Source organism: Ambystoma mexicanum, chromosome 6p, assembly GCF_040938575.1.
Source record: "Ambystoma mexicanum isolate Mex_15411 chromosome 6p, UKY_AmexF1_1, whole genome shotgun sequence".
NCBI classification, from domain to species: domain Eukaryota; kingdom Metazoa; phylum Chordata; class Amphibia; order Caudata; family Ambystomatidae; genus Ambystoma; species Ambystoma mexicanum.
The window spans coordinates 1,452,700,271-1,452,714,813 of record NC_090935.1 but is presented as its reverse complement, the minus strand read 5'-3'; the positions used below and the strand labels follow the sequence as shown (position 1 = coordinate 1,452,714,813).

At 44.3% G+C, this 14,543-nt stretch overlaps 1 protein-coding gene across 2 annotated transcripts in view; it reads left to right on the top strand.

Annotated features, from left to right (window-relative positions):
- LOC138510513 (zinc finger protein 567-like) overlaps positions 1 to 14,543 on the top strand; it is a 252,011-nt gene that overhangs the window by 102,587 nt on the left and 134,881 nt on the right. For both annotated transcript variants that reach the window (XM_069626217.1, XM_069626216.1), the window contains exon 2: positions 7,463 to 7,589. In XM_069626217.1, the coding sequence (XP_069482318.1) occupies positions 7,463 to 7,589 (127 nt within the window). The remainder of the gene's footprint in view (positions 1 to 7,462; positions 7,590 to 14,543) is intronic.

Below are 14,543 nucleotides of genomic sequence, written 5' to 3'. Positions count from 1 at the left end.
CACGCTGCCGCTGAGCTATCCCCCGGATGGTAGAATGGAAAGAGAAAGGGAGTCACATAGGTTTCCGAAAGGTCCTGAAGAGTCAGGAGAGTCAAGATGGATGTTAAGATCCTCCAGAAGGAGGAGTTGGGAAGAGGAGGAGAGGAGAGGAGAGAAGAGGCCAGGTCAGCCCATTCTGAGAGGATGAGGGTGGACTGGCCCGGTAGCCGATTGAAGGTGGCCAGAGTAAGAGAGGTGACAGGTGAGAGAGAGAGCTTGCAGACCAGGCATTCAAAGGAGGAGTAGACCTGAGTGGGAATAATGGAAACAGGGATCCACTCAGGAAAGATCAAGGCTACTCCACCTCCTGGCCTGTTGGGCCTGGGCACAGAGAGGATCTTGTACCCTTCAGGGAGGAGTGTGTCAAAACTTGTGACAGAGCTGTCCTTAAACCATGTCTCAGTAAGAGCACGAACATCACGGTCCAGGAGTTCCAGGAGGTGGCAGATGTCAGAGGAGTGCTTGACAGCAGAGCGAGCGTTTAGTGTGGCGACACTAAACGGACCATGTTCTTACCCACCCAGTATGGCATAAATAAATCAGGCTTTGGATTAGATACATAGACGATATATTTGGCATAAGGCATATTTTGCATGTGGTCAGGTACAGAAAATTACCTCAAGGATTTCTTTATATGCTTGAATGCGATCGATCCAAAAATACAATTTACACAGGAAATATCAAAGGTGGAAATCCAGTTCCTGGATGTCAACATCAGAGTGGGAACAACTGGATACACAACCAACATCTGCCGCAAAGACACTGATCGAAACAATCTTTTACACAGATTGAGTTTCCACCAACCAAGTCTTATCAAAAATCTACCATACAGCCAAATGCTACTGGTCAAACACATTGTTGGTGACCCTGAAGACTACTCACTGGAACTAGCAGAGATGGGGAAGAAATTAATTTCCCGAGGATACAAAACACAAGAAGTAGAAGCAGCTGCTTCCAAGACAACATGTATACAACACAAGGAACTTCTGACACCAAAAGAAAAAAGTACAACCGGATCGACACTTGTGTACGTCTCAAAGTACTCTACCCAAAGTAACAGAATTAAGAATATTATAATGAAAAATTGGAGAACTCTAACGTGTGATCTCACAGTGGAGTATCTCTTCAAGGAACTTCCATTGTTTCCCTACCAGAGAAGCAGGTAGTTTAGAGACCAACTGGTTACCACTAGACCCCCCACACACGAAAATATGAATAGAAGACTCGACCAAAGGGAGACCTTTTTAGATTGATCGTCTTGGGACCCTCACACCTAATGGCATAAATGAGGAGATTAATTATTTATGCTACATCTGAAACTCTTTTGCTGTTTCAGGACTAAATTCTATGTCAATTGGTCATGACTATGTTTCACTATTCACCAACACTTTTTCTTCACGCCTCCCATATAGGCGCCCTGTCACAACACATTAATTATGTGTCTTGTTGTCCTTTACTTATTTTTTGCACATGATTTATTTTGCCACATGATTTCTTCAACTTTTTTCTACATGATTTTTATTTTCTTTTTATTTATATTTATTCTTATGTTTAGTCCCAGGTCCATTTTGGATGTTCCAGTTGAAACTTTCCTAAATCAGGAGTTTACGTCTTCATTGTTTCTTTTTATACTTACCTCGGGTTCCTAAGTAGCTAAAGCCACAGGCAATACCTGTCCTGTAAATATACTCACGCCATAACTCTGTTGAGCCAGACCCAACCTAGCCTGGCCTCACTGTACACCTAGGGTGTCCGGGACGCGAGGCGTCGATGATTTTACGACACTACCCGTCAGCGACCTCGGTTGTCAGGACAACGCATATACTTAAAAATGGATGCGTGTGCCCATGCTTAGCACCTATGTGAGCTGTACACCCGATACTGAAGGTAAGCTACATGGTGAAGGTCGCCAGTTTAGCCAGTGCGGCATTCGTACATAGTGATTTATACTAATATTTGGATCTCTTCCAGATCTTTCTGCAACAGCTTCCCACGTCGCGATACACATTTAAAGGTAAACACTGTGGATACCATTCTCCCGCACATGGTATTGGTTTGGTTTCAATCTAATAGGCACCTTATTATTATTATTATTATTTACAGACACTAAAGGCTCATTCACTAAGGTACTGTGCCCTCCAAATTCACTATTACAATGATTATGTCACCATGACCTACAGCCACATTCTTTTTCATTTTTCTCCTTTTCACGATTATACATACGTTATGTGAACCTAATTGGTATGTATTTAATTTCTACTTTCTACTTTTGGTCAATGATTTGTTGGATGACATTGTGAATGTACTTTCTCTAATTAATTTATGTATATAATCCATTGTTCAGCCCTGAAGATGGAGTTATGCTATGAAATGCATTGGCTATGAGCTTTTTACCCTTAAGGAAGCGGTTTGCTTCAATTTGTGATTCAACATGTTCGAATAAATACTTTTCTGCACAACTAATTGAAAACATTTGATATTACTTTTACCACTATTCAACTTGTCAAGAGAAAAAGGACCACTTAATAGAACTTTATCTAATATCTGTTGGAATACGTGCTGCAGCTTTTTCTTGGAAGAGCAGTCTGTGAGCATCTGGTTTACTGGGTAGTTATACCCAGTTTTTCTTTCTCTCATTTTCTGGATCCGCGTGTCATAGGATCTGTTTTTACGTGTCATGAATCCCTTTTAGAATACAGGGTACACCTCCATAAAGCATGGGGAAAGACTAGACATTAAAGGTTGCCGACTGGCGTAGGTGTTCATTGAAGAGCATTGGCAGCCTCAGCCTCCACTAACATGGATGCCAAGTTAGGACTTGGGGCAGAACTCAGGATGGCCCCCAGCTCAGCTGGCCCATGTTTCTGGGATCCCTGGTGATCTAGTGTTACAAGGTGCAGCCCGAGGCTCTAAAACCACACCTCGGCCACACCCTGCGCTTAGTGTTTCTTCTCCTACCTGAATGAGCAGTGTAATGCTTACTGCTCCCGTGTCCACGTGCACGGAGGACTTCAGCGTTTCTGATGCTTCCCAAGATCTTACTAACCTGGTATCCAGTGAATCCCTGCAGCCCTTCTGCGCTCCGGAACCTCTCCGATTGCCATACTTACCCGGCTAACACGACTTTCCCCTCAATCTGGCTCTGCAACTGCTCCAATTCCTGAAACGATAAAGACGCTCAGTAAGAGCTCCATACTTTCAACAACGCCCACTTGAACCTCTTCCTGCAAATTCGCTTACCTGCGCATGTAGCCAGTCAGCCAGAACTCTCAGCGGCTGATGCTCCGGTGATCCCCAGCGCAGCGACTCTCTGGCATGGTATTTTGCGCATCGCGCACCTGCCCAGACAAAAGGCAAGACATTATTTGCGCTCCGCGCCACCAACAGACAAAGACTAAGGACAATATAGACGAGAACAATACAAAAAACAAGCTGCGCTGAAAGCGACTAGAACTCCATATAGCGCTGCATGTTTCCCTCTGAACACTTACCTTTCACACTCTAGAGCATTACATGCTCCGTAGCTAGCCTGGGCACTACTTCCAGTGAAGAAACCGGATTGGATGCCTACCTAGTACCTTTATTTGTCAGTTCCACATCTAACGGTGAGCCAGTCCACCTGCTGCGCCAGCCAGCAAACCTAGAGAGACATAGAAAGGAGGTGGGAGGAAAGCAGCGGAACACATACTAAATATCCTTTGCTTGTTCACCCATGGGTCTTTATCCAGGCCGTTCATAATCCTTGCCAGCGGTCCCAGAAATCTACCAGGCCACTCCCAGCTGCACTGCTCACTGGGCTATAGCTCTTCAGTGGTCCAGTTGGGAGGTAGTGGTTTGGGAACTCGCCTATATCCCGCCCATTTGCTGATGACAACGCTTCCAACAGTGGGGACCAGGTGCTCCTGCAGGGCACCAGAGGTAAGCGTTACATTACCAGATAGCTCCTATATAACCTTTTCTTTAATGTTACGGTAACCTGAGTCCGAGTAGAAATACATTAACCATTGTGGTGCCTGCCTTTCTCCTCCTAGGCAACATGGAACAGGTTGCCACTTTTGAAGGATTTACGTGGGGGATGCAGGGGAGAGCCCCCCCGCCACCCACAAGCGGCAAGTGTGTTTGATAGAGGTAGGAGGAGGCAGAGAAGGCAAGGGAGCTCCAGATGGAGTGGCAGTGGGTGGCCAGGGTAGGAGGGTGGAGGGAGATGATGAGGTTGTCAGTGTAGTGTGAGTAGGCAAGGGAGCCTGTACAGTTGAGAGTGACAATGGGGGAGTTGTAAGGCTGGTAGGAAGCAAGGTAGCCAGGGTGGGCATAGATGGCAAGGGAGCCTGGGCAGCCATAGAGGCAGGTGGCAAGGGAGCCTGTGAAGAGGAGAGAGGAAAGTTGATTAGGCGAGGAAGGAGCCTATCAAAAAGTAAGGCATTGGGTTGAGGCCCTTGTACTAGAATTGTACCATTTTGATAGACATTTATGATGGCCCTGGCGGTGGAAAAGGAGGCAAGAAGGGTCTCCAGTGGGTGCCACCATTTCTGTGTGAGGAAGAGTAAAGGGAGCAAAGTGGCCATATGGGGAGTCCATAGGTCAGGAGAAGGAACGACAAAGAGAATGTCGGTGAGAGTCTCCGTGGCAGAAGCACATACGTAGGTGTCAGCGATAGGAAGGCTTGGGTTGGAGGCAAGTATTTCCTTCCTGAGTTTCTTCCTGCCAGACGTAGTGAGAGGTGAAGGATAGGAGATGGAGAAACAGTTAAAGTAGATGGGGAGATAGAAAGTGCCATAGTGCGGGGCACAGGTGTGCTCCAGTTAACCAGGCAGAGCAATTGAGGTACATGAGAGGAGGTAGGCAAGAAGGGGGCAAGTGCGCAGAGAGAGACAGACAGGAAAGGGAAGAGACAAAGGGATATGATGAGAGTAAAGGAACAGATAGCAGATTTGACAGAGAACAGAGGTGGTAAATCTGTCAACACATTCTCATGAAAAGCAGGATGTGCACACAGCTAAATTCGATTTTCTTTTTAGGTCAACAGTTATAACAGCAAAACAGTAAAGGGGTGTAGGCAGTGGAGGTGAAGTCTGGGAAGGAAGTGGGTGTTTGGGTTTGGTGCTTTGAAACAAAAAGCGAAAAAAAAAAAGTGCCTTCTGAAGATAGTTGATGGAGATTGTCAGGAGAGGCACAAAGTCCAGAGGATGATGCAGGCAGCATAGAAATAGACCACACTTACGTGATAGCTGAGGGGGCGATCACATAGCCCAAGAGTGCTTGGATAAGGGCCTCGGCGTCCAGGTGCATATTGAGGGGTTGGCAAAAATAGTGGGGCCCACAATGCCCAGTCAGGAACGGACAAGAGCAGACGGTGCCTTAGATGTGGGCCGTTGCAGAGGGGGGCGGCTAAAGCCTGCGAGTTACCGAATAGGCCAAAAGAATGCTGGAAGGGCCAATCGGCGTGCAGGGAGGCGGGTGAAAAATAACTCGGAGGAGCCTACTGAGTATGGAGACAATGCGGCGGCCATCTAGGAAATGTCTTGTGGTGCCCATGTACACAAATGGCACACAGGCTTCTGGATACAGTGCCCCACTAACTGCAGTGCAGCCTGCCCCCAAAGTGCTGGGAGGCAGTGATTATGAATGCAGTAATGTCCCTTAGTGACCGCCAGAATTAAACATTATTTTAGAAATAAATTTACCTTTATATTTTTTCAAGTTAATATTTCTAAATTAAGCATACCGCGCGTGGTATAAAAGTAGGTGGCAGCAGATGAAGAAGAGGCATCAGGGATGATGTTGCAGCTTCCAAGAGTATAGCAGGAGGGACTGATTGAAAGATCCTCGTGACTCCGAGACGAGATGAAAGACTTATTGAACTGTTCTGTGTCAGCACAATCTTGTGGGTTCTGGTGTGAGGGTTTTTCGTCGTCAATTTAAAAATTATAACAGTTATCAATATGACATTTTCTAATCAAATATCCAATTTATTAAGCTATCACCCTCCTGAATCTCTGCATCACCTCTCTGAATCTCTGCTTTTTGACATTTTCTGTGGATCTAAAAACACAATTTAGGTTGTAACTTTTGTTCCCAAGGTTGAATAATTATGTTAAATCAACAGGTAGGCATGCTCATCAGCATTTTAATGATAATTGAACCATTGCTGGTACAAATAAATGTATCTTTATATTTCTCTTTGAACATTTAGGTTGTATTTCCGCACTGAACATAAGATCTGGGCATCTGCTGCCTTTGTTGAATTTGGCCTGCAATGAACCCATCAGCCTTTTTTCTCCCAGTGCTAATGGGTCATCTTATTGCTTATCTTCGAGAGCAGGCCTCCAAGAGATTCCCTCTTGGCCAAGTATTCTGAATACAAACTAAAGCCATTTCTCAGGAAACCGAAACTTGTGTTTGAATGTCACAATTACATTGCAGATGGGGCTTTGTGTTCATTTTTATATAATTGTGTCTTGCTGTCAATGTCAATTTTTCCATCGTAATATGTTCACATTACTCTGGGAAGGGGCATTTTGACTCCATGGGCCTCATTACACGGTAGGAGGTAACCATGGCGCAATTAGCGCCATGGTTACCCCCTACCACCTTCTGGGTCTTGGTAGGCAGTATGGGGACTTACTGGGTCATCCAGACCCTGGAGGACCCGTTAAGTCCCCATGCCAATTACCATTCCCCATTCCCATTCGAGCCCCCATTGGGCTCAATGGGAATTGGGAAGGAGCTAATAACGGTACCGCTAATAGCGGTACCGTTATTAGCTCTGAAGTCCCTCAGCGGGTCCTGTCCTTAACGTGTGGTCTGACGACACATTAAGGACGGGACCGCTGAGGGACCTCGTAGTAGGGCGGTAAGGGATTACCGGCACCGGTGCCCTTACCGGTGCCGGTAATCCCTTACTGCCTACCATGTAATGAGGCCCCATGCGTTCATTATTTTAGACTGCAAATGCACACATTTCCATGATAGCAGTTTTTGTGTTTGCAATTGCCACCTTTATTCTTTGCTCTCTGCGTCAGCAATGTTACACTTTAAACACCAGTCACTTATTGAAACATGGGCCTCTGGTTTTAGTTTTAGACAATCACATGTCAAGCCAACTTAGTAAGTATATTTCTCTTTCTTTGAAAACAACATTCTGATATGTGGCAGATGCAAATGAAATGCTGCCTTTTCAGTTTGCCAGTCATCTGCGTGTGTTTTCACTGCTCTGCATTTCAGGCCCAACGTAGCCAAATGCAGTTTCCTTTTGTCTTCAGCTGAAAATACCCCACATTATAACTGGTCGACATTGTTGATTAGAAATTATTACTGAAAACCAATCCTACATCTCGTTGGATAATGAGATAGGGACGAGTAAGATATGCTGCATTCCCCAAACATGTCTAATTTTATTTATTTACCTGCCTTGTTCTTTTAGGCACAAGTTAAATTTCGCGATGTTGCAGTCTTTTTTACGGAAGAGGAGTGGAAGCGTTTACATAGATGGCAGAAGGAGTTTTACAAGAATGTGATGAAGGAAATTCACCAAGCCTTGATTTCTCTAGGTAAATAAATAATTGTTGTTTTCGAGTGCTGCGTGATACTCTATGGTTAATGAAACACTTGACTCGCGTCGCTGTGTAATGTTCCATTGTATTTTGATGTAATTATCTAAAACCTGTGGATCAGAGTGCATTTGAGGCACTAAAAACATGAAGAATAGCTCCTGAGGAAGGGAAAGGATTTACCGAAACGTATAGAGCAGAATACATGATTCATGGATTACTAATTTGAGAAACATGATCATTGTCTTGTTAAAACTATTGTTGTTTGAAAATAATCGTGTCCAATATATTGTGTTTGCAAAAATAGTTTTTACATAAACAATCGTGATTGTTGATATATTAAAACTACTGAAGTGAAATGATAACTATAAGTAAATACCCAGATGGTCTAAAATGTTGATTGGATCACAATAGAATTAGGTGTGCAAGTGACGAGAGTGTTCCACAAGTTTGTGGACACCTGTTTGTTTCTCTAATTGGTAACACAACCTAGTGTCAGGGTTGTTTTTCTCCACCGCACCCTACTACTTATCTAAAAAAGAAACCTACTCCAAATTAATACAAAGGTGTGGTCCTTGACAACCAAAATTAGCATGATCTAAAACCTGGTAAAATTCAGTAGAGGCTGGTGAATTTTTTATCTAGAAGGGGGGAAATGTATGCGCTGAATATGCATGAGCGATCGGGCACAGCAAGGGAGCGCAAACCAAACAAGGTGGGTTTGGGTGCTTCGCCTCCTAGAATTCTTTTAAAATAATGACTATAAAAGGTGCATTTTACAGCACTATCTGTGAAATATTGGGTAAAAAAACACACTTTGCAATCAGTTTCTTATAGGAAGCACATGAAAAATAAAAAATAAAAGCAAGTCACCAACAGTGGACAGGATCATTTTCAAACACATATTAGGTTGTCTTTGCCCACAATGTATGCCAGTCTATAAAACCTTTTCATGCTGGCTGTGCCCGTATGGGCTGCAGCAATATATGGTGGTATCACCATATAAGGACACCCAGCCAGCAAGAAATGCCATGCCACAGAAAGATAGTACCAGACTGGCTTTATACACCAACAAAGGCCAGTTTATACATATGTTTGCTCTTTGATGGCAAGTACACAAATGCCATTACACACAAAGAATATACGACCAGACTGGAGCCACCAATGTAAGCCAGTCTAGCTGTGTAAAATATTCATGTTTGCTTTACTCCTGGTGCCAAGTAAAAATAATCAAATACCATGCCACAGTAAGGAAGTAAATGCACACTGGCACTAACAATTTAGGGCAGGGTAGCAATATAATAAAACTTGTCATGTATGCTTTACCCTTGATGTCAAGTAAAAAATGCCATTCCACAGTAAGAAAGTATATGGAAACTGGCACCACTAATGTAGGCCAGTCTAGCCACTTAATTACACTTACCATTGTAATTGGTTATTTATAACCATGTTTGCATTACCCTTGATGCCAAGTAGAAATATGCCACACCACATTAAGAAAGTATATGCTGACTGGAAAGACCAGTGACAGTCTGAATATACTAACTTAATGTGACATGGCATCTTTTACTTGGCATGAAGGGTAAAGCAAACATGACCCGTTTTTTTATGTGGCTATACTGGACTACATTGAATTTAGGCCAGTCTAGCCACATAAGAACACTTATGTTCGTTTTACCCTTGATGCACAGTAAAGTATCTTTACTGTGCATCAAGTGTAAAACAAAAAAGAATGCCATGCCCCCAACAGCCGCCACCCCTACTTTTAGCAGCCATGGGGGGGGGGGGCAAATTTAGGGGTGGGGCAGGGTCACAGACACTCACAGCAGGGTCACACACACTCACAACACTTTTAACAAATCCATTCACAAAACATTTAAACAACTCCTTGCATGCATTCATGCACGCATACATACAAACAAACACAGCAACATGTGCACATACATACATTCATATATACATACACACACACATTACATAAAAAGGACACTGCACTTACCTGCTCGCAGCCTGCATGTGTGCCTGCACAGCCACATAGGACTGGATAGCCCTCTGCTTCTCTCTGCAATGCAGACATGCTGACTGATGGGATAAGATTTCACCGCCCCCACCCTTCCTGTCAGTCAGCATGCCTAAACTGTTAGCGTAACAATGAGAGGCTGCAGGGCCAATCTTCTGGCAAACCGCCACCTCTCGTTACTATGTGCTACATTTGTTGTGGAGCCAAAAGGGCTCTGCAACAAACAACCAAAAATGTGTAACAAAGGAAGCACCCCTGCTTAGAAGCAGGCAGCACAGTCCACCATGCAAATAAAGCACATGGGTGAACTGTGATTCCTGCCACTTAGGGTGGGCGGCTTGCCAGTTGTGTCAGAGGCCAGCACCACCCCTCCCATTGTGGCGTGCCACCACTGGTTTGATTAAACACGCACCCCCATTTTCATACCTTTTTTGCTATTGGCACGTGTCTGGCACCTCCTGGTGGACCAGAAACTGTCATTGCATGTTAGTTTATCAGCGCAAACTGTCCCTTGTGCAAGTTCCTGGTCCTCCTCCCATTATGCCCTCCCTGCTTGTCTCCTTTAGTTTCTACTTTTCTGCCAACCCAGTAGAATTAAAATCAGTGCCTCTGTCTCTTAATTACCAAAACAGTCTGACGACTACATCACAAATAGTTTTCTGGAATAGAACATGTTTTCTCTGGCCACGTGTATTTCTTGTCTGTGTTTGTGACCTGGTCAATCCTGCAAATTTGCTGATCCATTAATCATGGATTTGTGAAATTTAACTGGCTAGGTGACCCACAAAAGCTTTATTGATGCTCAGTTGTATATCATCATATACTGGCAACCTGGCAGAATACCCTGTGAAAGGGCCTAGCACTATCCCGGCATTGGTAAAATGAAATTATTCAAAAAGACTGTCTTTGTCACCCATAATAGAGCACATGAATGAAACCCAAGACAATGGCCCAAGGGTTTATGGTCATTGCATCGAATTCCTTGCATCTAAATGCATTTGCATAACATATTTTCCTTCAAAAAAATGTGCATCAAATGCATTTTTGTTCTTTTTTTGGGGGGACCCCCCCAAACCTCCGTTTTTTACCCTTTAAAATCCTCCTGAACAAAAATGAACCCTTTACACCCAAAAACAGGCATTTGATGCACATTTGTTAGATGGAATTTTTTTTATGGAATGGCATTAGATGGAATGACATTAGATGCAATTACCAGATACCTGGCCTGAGGTATCCCTAAAAAAGATTATTGTAAACAAGGAACCAATCATAGTACTTGCCCACAAAATTGAGAAAAGTGAGAAATCGGAGGATACTGATAGATCAGTAATTTAGGAGGCTCACGTCACCCACATAGTGTAGATATAATAAAGATGTTTCAAGATGCTTCTCTTTTTTTATTGAACTCAAGCATCATATCCTTCAAACCTTTTGAAACGGTAAAATACTTCTTACAACTATAGCCTGCTGGCGATCCGAAACGCTGACAGACGGAAACTGGACATAAGACGGTGGGGAGCCTATCTGTGTGTCTGCTCCTTCCCTGTAAGCAAAACTAACCCAAGTAAATAAGGGGCTGCTTGCAGGATGGGACTTAACGAATTGGACCTTCTTTTAACTGTCTTTCCTCTCTGTTCTGTTCCTTGCATTTTTATTTAATTAATATTTCATTAAACTTTCCCTTGTCACCCTTTCTTGCTTTTCTCTCTCCTTTATCCCTCCCTAGCACCCTTTTAACTTCCCCTTCTTTCATCACAGTTTCCTAAATCAATTGTCGTCTATTTTTGCCCCTCTGCATCTCTTCTCTGCCTAACTTTCCTAAGCACTGCATGCCGCTCAGACTGTAGCGTCCTTGGAAGTGATAGGCTTTCATTTGTGCATGTACAATGCTGTTGTTTGCATGCATGTGAAAGGCTGTGTATGTTAAATGCTATTGTCCGTATATGCTAGTGTATGTGTGAGTGCGTGTAAAGCTGTGGTGCGTGCAAGAAGCTGAGTGTGCACACTTGAGGTTGAGGAACTTGTGCATGTGAAAGTCTGCATTGCTTGGTCTATGTGGTTGCGCAATGATTGTGCGTGCCAAGTCAACGAATACACCAAGATCTAGGATTATAGCTAACCCTACTATTGCCGGATGTTACAGTCAGGACCAAACGTGCATAGCATATGATAGACTCCTTTTAATGTATGTTAATGCTTTATGGTGCAACTCAGTAGGAAATTAGCATGAAGCATGCAAACGTTTGACCTTCAACGAGGGCAGGTTTATGATTTGCATTGCACTGTGTGACAAAACACATGTAGGCTCCCCTAAATTGCATATATATTGACATCACAGGAAGTGATGAAGACAATGACATCACAGGTAGTATTTGGCACTCAATGGGATTATGGTAAATTACAGTACAAGAAGTTGCTATATTTAAGCCAAGAGGCAAATTACTATGATGTGCAATATGTCAAGTTTCATAAACATTATCTCTATATACATAAAGAGGTCTGCAATGCTTACCCCTGCCATATGGCTCTTCACGCCATAGTTCTACGCAAACATCAGCAGTTAAATGTTCCTAAACTTTCCACACTATCAGCATTCTAGCTAACATTAGCGGCACTCACTTTTGAAGTCATTCGGGTGACACAAACAGTGCTTTTGTAGTAATGTGGGTGACGGGTAACGGTGCTGTTAGGCAGAAACCTGTGCAGTTCCCTTAGGGACCACTGCAAAAGATTTAAGACTACAGGTGGTTGGCAGTAAACCCAATTGGTAGCAGTCTGTACCACCCAGATTTACCTGGTAGCTGTGGCTGAGCAGTCAGACTTCTCTCAAGAAGAGTTAGGCAGTATACAGAGTATTCACAATAGGTCAAAAGAACACAGTAGAACAAGCAAACACTGACCAGAGCTTGGTGTAAAAGAGAAATAATTATTTATTTAAAAACATATCTAGTAAAACACACTGGCACTAATATCAAGCAGTTCAAAAACACGGTCACTAAAAGATATACACTCCCTTCAACGATTAGTTAGACAAGTCTTAAGTAAAGCAACACTTATTTTCAGACAGCGGTGAGCGTTTAACGAAGATGGCACTCTAATCAATCGGTTTAAAAGGGAGAGAAAGGCAGAGCAAAGATAGAAACAGATCCCAACACTTTCGGAAGAACACAGTAGGAGAAGAAGGCAGGTTAAAACCGTAAAGTCAAAGTTAACAAGGCCGGACCCACTTTAAGAGGCTCCAGTCGAAATGTGTCCAAGGTCACACGGTTCAAAGTGCCCAAAAGTCTTGCAATAAGTTCAGAAAGAGTTGGACCAAACAGAAAGGGACCAGTTAGATGGTCAAGGCGGCCAGCCCAGTCCAGAAGGTTAAGGGATTATTGTTACCTTGTAGCAATCTTTAGAAAGGGAGGCCTGGCGGACACGGTACCTTAAAATGGTGAGAACGCTCCAGCGGGGGCAGTTGTTACTGGCAACGGGTGCAAGTCGGTGCTTCGTCCGGGGAAGAGAGGATCTCGTCGGGGAGGAAAACAGGAGTCCGTTACACTGCCCGGGAAGAAACCAGCCGCGGAGTTCTCAATTAAAAGGAGCGGTCCTTTTATTCACGGTCCAGTGGTAAGTGGCTATCCGGTTGCCGGGGTGCTTGGCACGGGCAATTCGACCACAAGACGTCCTGGGATGCGAGAAAGGAAGGTAAACTGGTTGTGCCCACCAGTCAGGGGAAGAAGACTCTCCAGCCGGGAGATCTCCTCTGTCGTTGGGAAGTGGTGAGTCGGTTCAGCAGGGCTCCACCGGTGGTGTCGTCATAGCAGGCCGGCTCAGCTTCTCACTCGTCAGATTTTCAGGTCCTGTGGCGACTTCTGAAGTTCCTGCCCCAAAAGTCCTGCTTTTATGTAAGAAACCCCCTTTCATTCAGCCTAGCTGTCAATCAAACATGCTAAGTGGTGAGCCGGCCGGCTCACCACTAGGGCAAATCACACAAGAGTGCGACTTGCGTTGCCAAGGCAACTCAGTCCAGGGTGCCTAAACCCCCTCCCACACGCCCTGTGATACCCAGACCGAGTGGCACCACTTATGGAGGCTTCTGTGGAGAAGCCTGCCAAAAAGTGGAACAAAGGGCTCTACCTTTGGTTTGGAGTTACAGAGGCGAACACAAACGCCATTTTAAAACCGAGTTCTGGCAGAAAATACCAACCGGTGAATTAATATTAAATAAATAAACCGGCGGTATGTTAGAGGCTATGTTAAAAAAAGTATTAGCCTCGAACAATGGGAAAATCCCTATTCGGGGTTTGAATATAAAAAGTAGTATCCACTGCCACCAGCCAAAACCCGACGAGGGGGGACGGGAAAGTACCCCCTCGAACAACAGACCCAGGGGAAATCGAATTGCCCCTACCAGTACGTCCACAATATGATGGTTTGTACTGGTCCTGTTAGTAATTTGGGACTAGTAAAGCCAATGGTGACTTTACATGCCCTGGGAGACAGTAGTCAGTCCCAGGGTATGGAGTCTGCGGTGGGGGGTCACTATGACACCCCGGTGTTACTGCACGGAGGGTGAGGTGTAACACACATAGGAAAACATATGAGACCCTATGGAGTAAAAGACCCCATAGCCCATGAAACACATTAACATTCAAAGGAACACCACACATCATGTCCAAGAGTGGGAGAAAAAGAGTCTCACTCTTGGCAGGAGAAAAAACAAACTCCAGAAATCCAGCAAAGCTGCTGGGGGACTCACTAGGTTAGGAAATTCAGCCTAAACAGAGAATTCTCCCTAACAGGTGCATGTCTCTTCAATAGTGTCCACAATGACGTTGTCCATCTGTAATGCTTTTGCGAAAAAGAGCTAAAAAAACATGGTGCCGATGCACGGCCATTTTGGATATTCACTTCCATGACCCCAATGGAAGGCTACGTTTCTGTGAGCT